We start from the raw sequence: 7627 nt of genomic DNA, 5'->3' as shown, positions 1-7627 counted from the left end.
AATTCGACTATGGTATGAAGTGGTGAATGAGAGGGGAGAGACATGTCACCGTACTTATTTACTATACTGCAGTTATTCATGCAGGGACACTAAATCGTGGAGCCCATGTCAGCATATTATGATCCATGTCACTATATTAGAGTTTAAGTGGGGTTTTCAGTATTCTGGTGTCAGCTAAATTGCTCTTTCGGAAACAAAGTAGAAAATGTGAGGCAGTTTTCAAAGCTAAGCTGTTCTCCAGTGAAATAATAAACAGATTGCTGTTTCTACACAATCACCTGACAATGAGGCAAAAAAAAAAAAAGAAGCTGATTACACCCACTGCAGCATAACAGGATCCATTTTGTTCATCTTTAATCTGTAATATTATATTATATGCTGATACCTCTGTTAATGATTACACATTATATATAGGCCACTTTCATGTTCTAACTGATCCCCGTGTGACCAATTAATCACCATAAAAGGCGCTGCCACTGCATTTCAAAGAATTTCTAATAATTCAATATACTGGGCTGCCTCTTCTGTCCAAGAAATCAGTTTTAATTGTCTCATTAGAAGATGATGCTGTAGCTTGCTGTAGCTGTGGCTTGGAGAAAACAATAGTTGTTTCCGCTCCACTGCCGCAGATCTTTTGAAGTTTACTTACCTGTGTGAGCCCAGACATCCTTTTTTTCCCCATGTAGCCACAGCAACCTGGCTGGGTCTTTGAAATCCCTGCAAAAATAGAATATGAACAAGTGAGGAGGAGGAGGAGGAGGAGGAAGAGGCCCATATCGTGCAACAGTCCACAAAAAAAACAGTGACCTCATTAATAGAAACCACTGCCACCGAAGGGCTCTGGGGTTGTTGCAGCTCTACATAACTGCACGATTAATTTCTGGAGTGAATTTTAATGGGACACAGCAGTTTTGCAGGCATGCGTTATATCTACACGTCTTTAAATGCTACCAAACGCACACCTAAAGTTTCTACTGTGGTTGAAACCCTGTGACCGCTGCCCTCGAGAGGGCATGGCAATTGTGTGATTGACAGAGAGAATAACCAATCAAAACCTTTCATTTTTAACAACAGGAAGTAAAGAAACAGTCGAGTGTACTGTAGTCGGGGGGTATGCTAAATGTTTCGGCTGTACTGTGGTGCAAAATCTCCGCTGAAGCTGGTGTTTTTAACCGGCAGAAATATGTCGATAGCGCCCAGTGACCGTGGACCGGCGGGCGGTGACCAAAGCACCGACAACAGGTCGATTCACTCGGACAGCGTGGAGGAGGTCCATAACATCCCGATGCAGGTCATCATCAGACCATTTCCTCCAGTGCTGGACGAGCAGAAAGTCCAGAGCCTGATGGACACAATAAGGGTGACACGGTTGTTTTATGTTATCATTTGTTTGTGGATGATGAAGTTTCAGGGTAAATATTGGCCTCAGTTTAGCCACACACCTCTGTAGTGACAGGTTTTACTATAACAGTGCCAAATACGCTATAACAGTGCCAAATACGCTAAACCAGGCACTGTTGCGTTACAAGAAAAAAACCCCCCCAAACATCTGCAAACATTGGAAAACGTCTTTGTTTTCCAAGTACCTTTTTAACTTCCCAAACACTGCCCCAACTCCTCCCAATAAATGACGTACTTGTGATGAAGACCGTTGGCGCCCCCGGTCCAGCCGAAGACATGGCAGTTTTTTTCCTGCATTAACCTGCATGGCTTCTCTGCTTTCTCCACTTTCACTGTATGCAAAACAACTACAGAAAAGTGGCTGTTACGTCATTAAAAAGAAAATCAAAAGAAGCTGGTATTTTATCAAGTGTTGACTTTTGTATTTTTGAGCCAATCACAATATAGGACATTGTTTCAGTATGATAGATAGATAGATAGATAGAGATTACACAGGATTGGTGTTAAATGGTGGGATTTTCTTCAAAAATTAATATATATTTAGTTAGAAATAGTTCCTTCCTCACTTTATTGGGAAGATTTTAGAATTATTTTAGTCCTTTGGTTTATCAGATAAATAGAATATATGTATGACACTTTTTACTTTTTCTTGTCGCTTAAATTTCACTCCACACCTTGTTGTAGGCTTTAACTGACACTTTATCTTTCCTTCCAGGAGACGGCAGACATCAGCGTTGTTCCTCCTATTGATGTGCTCTGGATCAAAGGCAGCGAGGGAGGAAATTACTACTACTCCTTTGGAGGCTGTCACAGGTTTGCTGCCTATCAGAGGTTGAACATGCAGACCATTCCAGCAAAGATCATCAAATCTAACATCTCAGACCTAAGCACTTACTTGGGGGCTTCAACGCCTGATCTGCGGTGATGCTGGAGCAGCTTGGAGCTTTCCACCCCACTCCACCCCCCGCTTCAAATGTACTTGCCTCAGGTGGATCATACATAATATGGCTGTAACTCTCCTGTTGGTGACTGCGGAGCAAAGGCTTTGCCAGCAGGGGGAAATGTAGCTCTTTAGTTAAATATGTTACATTTTGTGATTTGAAACAGCTTAAATGTATGCATGTTAATCATGTGATAGCTTTAATGTTGCCAAATACCATCTGCACATACACATTTAACAGTTTTCTTAAAGTTCTTTATTTAAAAAATATGACAGCTGAGATTGGGCTAAGATAAGTTTTTTTTTTGTTTTGTTTTTTTTTTTAACTTAAATCGACTTATAGTGTGAAAGTATGAAAGAGAAAATGAATTTAGCACATCTTCATCTTGGCTATAAAATGAAACCTTAGCATCGAGCCCAATAACAATAGACAAAAGTGAGAGTGTCGGTCATCTTACTTCATGTAAGGAGAAAGGCGAGATGAGCTGTCGGAGAAAACGAGGCACCAACTATTCCATAAACCCAATTTTAAAAGTATAGCCCTATATAAAAGAATTTACTACAAGCTCTCAATTTTGCTGGTTTTATTGGTGATCATGGAATAAATATTACAACTAATTTACCTACATTTATTAATGATTCATTTTTTAAAAAGAAATAAACACCAGTCTTAAATTAAATGAACCTTTTATCCATTTGCTTTTTTCCAGTCTGCATTCTCAGCTGTTTGCTAATATCATAAAGATGATGTGAAGAAGATTTTTATAATAACAAACTTCTTAAAAAGTGACATAAACAAAGACATGCTACATATGTATACGATTCAACGCTACAAAAAATTGTAAAGAGAATACGACTTGCATCAATTTTTTTTAAAGCATGTAGAGCCTCTATTTTCTCTTTTCCATCATCCTCTATGGTGTCACAACTCTGCTTCATCTAAATCTTTGCATATATGATGCCAGTTACTCATTATTTTGATGCTAGTTGTCTGTGGATGCTCAGATGCAAGTAGTGATCAGCTCAACCCCGTCAGCCTTTTAAATGATGAAGCAGTTGTTTTAGCAGTGTGTTTATTCTGTAAACATAATCGAGTAACCCCCCCCCCCCCCCCAGTGGAAGATGGTTGGAGATGATCAGGTGTTTTCACAGCAGACGTTTCTACTTGTCAAAGTTGGAAAAAGCACAGCTGTTGCTGATAAAATGAACAACTTCTCATTTCTGTCGAAGCTCTCCTGTGACAGCGAGCCAGCCTGCACAGCGCGGCAGCAGAAACGGAAGCAGTGAAACTGAATTCAGCTATCATTAATTTTACTTATGTGCTTTTACTGTTGTGACACTTGCTTACAAAAAAAAGCCTGTTGTATCCACCAGTGGCTTTTCTTCAAATTCACCTCTTGAGGTGCTTCTGAGTACTGAGGAAGATTTAAATACACCTTCCCGGTCGCTGGTTGAAGTTATTTTTGTCTGAATTGTATCAGAAGGTCCCCGTGGATCTAGTTATAATTTTAGAATCAAATAGATGACTTTATGTTGCAGCTGCATATTTTCTTTTCAATAACTAAGAGACAATTACTGCAAACTGCTGTTTTTCCCTTTTTTATAAATCCCTGTAGCTCTGGTGTCACACAACCCTGCAGTTTTTCAGTCATATTCACCCACGTTGTTCATGCACAGTCAACTTTGATTTTGATGTTCCAGACAGCATAAGACAACGAGTTAATAGAAAGGAGCCTATAGACCAGATGGCTTGCCGAAGGAGTGAGGTGTTATGAGAACATCAAGCTGACAAAATGCAAGATGTTAAGTCTTGCTGAATCTGCTCATTGTGCTTGCCGTCAGTCTGTCTCTTTCTGTTGTTTCTTTTTTTTTTTTTTTTTTTTTGCCTGTCCCATTTGGTTCTTTAGCCATCAGAATTGTTGTCTGAAGACCAACAAGGATACCCAATGGATTTACTTTGCCAAATGGATCTTCGTGGCATTGCCGTATTGGTCCATTTGGTCGATCTTTGTTTTTATTATTTATTATATTTTATTTTCAGATGTTACAGATGGGACAGACATGAGTGAGGGATAGGAAAGGGAGAAAGAAAGAGGAAGGAAAGGAAAAACAGAAGGGGAGAGGGACAGTGAGAAAGGGGGGGAGAAAAAAAATAAGAATCTCCTGGATCACCTGTTGAGAGAAGAATAGAAAACAAGCAAAAAAACAAAAAAAAACAAAGCAACATACTAAACACAACACCATCGCATTAATCTAGCTAAGTGTAAACAGCAGTAAATACTAAATATTCAATGTTGTTGTGCAGTACGCAGGACAGATGTGCTTCGAAGTAGCAGCCAAGAAAGGTGTAATTTAAGTCTACGAGCAGTGAACACCCGTGTGCATACCTGTGTGGATCAGCGTGCTTGTATTCCAAAGGTTTCTCCATGTAACGATCTGCTAGGGAGTGTGGGGGGGGGGGCATAGCCCCGTCCTCCAGGGTATGAAGCAGGTATGGAGGAGATCAAAACTCCAGACATCCAGAGGCCCCCAGAACACAAGAGACCAAAGTGATCCCCAGTGTTGTTTCAAAGTGATCCCCAGTGTAACCATCCAGATTGTGTTTTGACAAAGAAAGCGGAGGATCCTTCAACGTACTGGTCAGCTCGTATCAAATACTTTAACCAAGGCGATCTCAGATGCATACGAAAAATAACCCTGATTAGTTGCTCGCTCTTCAGGCTATGGTTCAGACTACAAATGTTTCTGTCTTGCCCTGCCTCACATAAATAAATGCACACCTCTTTTAACCACACAAACAAACAAAACCCAAAGAAAGAAACAAAAAAAGCAACATTTTACAACTTCAACCTAAAGTGCTCTATCTATGCAAGATAGCATGGGTGCTGTGTTTATTGTTGTGGTTGACCTTCAGGCAGGCCTTGCTTACTAAATCAAGCCAGACAGCAGTTCCTTTGCCTCAGTCTTAGAGGAAGGAACTGTCGTCTTACAGAATAATATAAGTACGCTATACATTGAGTCGTGGCCTTTCCAACATCAGCTGAGAGCAACCTGCTGATCTCCCTTTGTGGCCATCGAGGAAGTGAAGGGAGACCCGGTGCAGCTTTTACCGAGAGGCCCCTAAAGGACTCTAAATTTCACCTTTGAATCGTCGCGTGTGAGAAGATTTCCTGTGGCTCCCTCACTGTCTGGAAGTAACCGTATCCTCAAAGGGGTTTTGACACGCAATACTGGTATGAAAAAATACATTGCACCTGTTGCTTCAGGGGAGCGGTTTCCATGGGTGGTTCTGCACACTTTATCTTTGAGGATTTAAACAGATCAAGGGGATTTGAGGGTTAAGAAGAGGAACTGTTTGAGGCAAATGGATGGATTCTAACACACACACACAACTCACAAATGAATTTTGTTTTTGGGAGAGGTGGTTGGTGACGTTCTTGCCAATTGTTTGCCCGACTTGTGTTTCAGCCAATTTCCTGTTTCCGGGCTTAATCACATGTTGAAGGCTGTCATTATTCAGAAAGAGAGAGAAACGCCTACAGTTTATGAGTATTTAAAGAGCCTGCTCCTGTACCTGAGGAAATTGTTTTATTGATAAAAACAGTGCAACACATTGATCAATAAAACATTATGTGACCACAGCAGCGTGACGAGGCACCAGGATAGCACACGGATAAATTGAGGCCACGCCACTTCCATAGACTGGATTTCCATTTCTCATTTACTTTTTGGCTGTTTGCTGATGTATTGCTTTTACTGGTATTTACTTCATGTTTACAAGCCTTTTATTTGGTGATGCTTTTTTGCACTGAACAGGGTTTGATGTAGTTACAAATATTTTAAAAAAGAAACACCGAAACAAATACACAGAAGTGGACAAATGAAACAAAAACTGGCTATTTTTGTATCAAACATCAGCATGAATAATAATGGAAGACTATAAAACAAACTGACTGATATTAAAATTGATGTTTTTGATGTGCACACTTATAAAATAGTTCTGACAGTATCTTAACTGTCTTTCCTTTTTTGTGCTATTTTGAGGGAACCCATGCAGATTGTGGGGCTCTAAGCAATAACTTTTATAATGAGGAGGTTAGGAAGAGTTAATAAGCATGTTGGACTTTAAAAGCTCTATTCACATTAAAAGCACTAATTAAGGAAAAGGTCATTAGATGAGTATCTTGTTTATGTAGCTGTTAGAGTGGCTTCTGCTTTAAAAATAAAAAATAAAAACGTTAGACTTCAGTAATGAATGGCTTTTGAACCTTTTCTGATTACAGCAGGCTTTGTGTCTGCAACACATAGACATCAAATATCTTGAATTCAATAAAAAAAAAAAAACAACAACAACCAAAAAACATCAGAACATGTCTTTCATCTTCACTTTGTTTTCGTCATATCTGCTGGAAAAGAACTGGAGTATCATCTTCAGCATCCAAATCCTATTGAAAAACATTTTTATCATTGTTGAAATTATATGCCTGTAATGGTATAGAACTGTATGAATTAAAATGATGCAATTTTCTACAATACTAACCAGCTTATTGTTGTGTCAGATATTCCAGTAAAAATCTGTGTAGAAATCAATTTTTCTCCATGTTTGTGGATTTCATTTTTGTGGCAGATTCATCTTGAAATGCATTATAAAGTCATCAATCTTTATCTAGAAAGTGACTCAGTGGCGCAGTCAAACTGCTTACATACTATTAAGTTGATTCTGGCTTCCTTGTTTAGTTTGTCCACATTTTAAAATGAAGCTGAAAAATGATCTCTGGTTAGCCAGCTCACCCATTTGTTCCACTTGGGGAGGCATTACAGCCAAACCCTCTTGAAAGAGTTTAGGTTTAACTCCGTTTAAGTCGATGAGGACTTCTCACAGCTTCCTATCCGGAATTCCCTCAGACTGCTGGTGGCTGCAGGCGTGTAATTTGTGCCAGATTTGCAACGCCGTATCCACCCTCTGACCTAAAAACAGAGACACATTGTGCACAAACCTTCTACTCTATGTAGCTTTGTGAAAGTGTTCATGTGGCTTAATGACAATAGGCTGTATTTCACTCAGCCTGCAGAACTGTGATGTGGCTCTTTTGGAGAGTTTCCACTATAAATGATGATCAAAGTAATTGGAAAGCATTGTCAGTGATCAATTATCGGGTATTTAACATCTGCTTACTTCTCAAGAATTGCTCTGTAGACTTTAGTTGGAGGTGTAGGAAAAAGCCCAAGACGCCTGTTGTGGCATCGGCTAAATATGATACAGCCAGGGGACAAACAAAAACTCTA

At 39.6% G+C, this 7627-nt stretch overlaps 1 protein-coding gene across 1 annotated transcript; it reads left to right on the top strand.

The window, feature by feature from the left end:
• Nucleotides 1-1077: 1077 nt before the first annotated feature.
• srxn1 (sulfiredoxin 1 homolog (S. cerevisiae)) lies at nucleotides 1078-6903 on the top strand. Its single transcript, XM_085260615.1, has 2 exons — nucleotides 1078-1360; nucleotides 2117-6903. The coding sequence occupies exons 1-2, from the start codon at nucleotides 1121-1123 to the stop codon at nucleotides 2324-2326; spliced, it is 450 nt and encodes a 149-aa protein (XP_085116741.1). The 5' UTR covers nucleotides 1078-1120; the 3' UTR covers nucleotides 2327-6903.
• The last annotated feature ends 724 nt before the right edge of the window (nucleotides 6904-7627 follow it).

This window comes from Mchenga conophoros, linkage group LG20 (assembly GCF_057382185.1).
Source record: "Mchenga conophoros isolate Kocher_MC1m ecotype Shallow Benthic linkage group LG20, M_conophoros_male_GT1.1, whole genome shotgun sequence".
NCBI classification, from domain to species: Eukaryota; Metazoa; Chordata; class Actinopteri; order Cichliformes; family Cichlidae; genus Mchenga; species Mchenga conophoros.
The sequence above is the reverse complement of the archived record's forward strand: the minus strand, read 5'-3'. Positions and strand labels throughout refer to the sequence as shown.

Coding starts and splice junctions, on each gene's coding strand:
- srxn1 (XM_085260615.1), top strand. CDS start 1,121: ATGTTTCGGCTGTACTGTGGTGCAAAATCTCCGCTGAAGCTGGTGTTT. Junction 1,361..2,116: donor GCCTGATGGACACAATAAGG/GTGACACGGTTG, acceptor CTTTCCTTCCAG/GAGACGGCAGACATCAGCGT.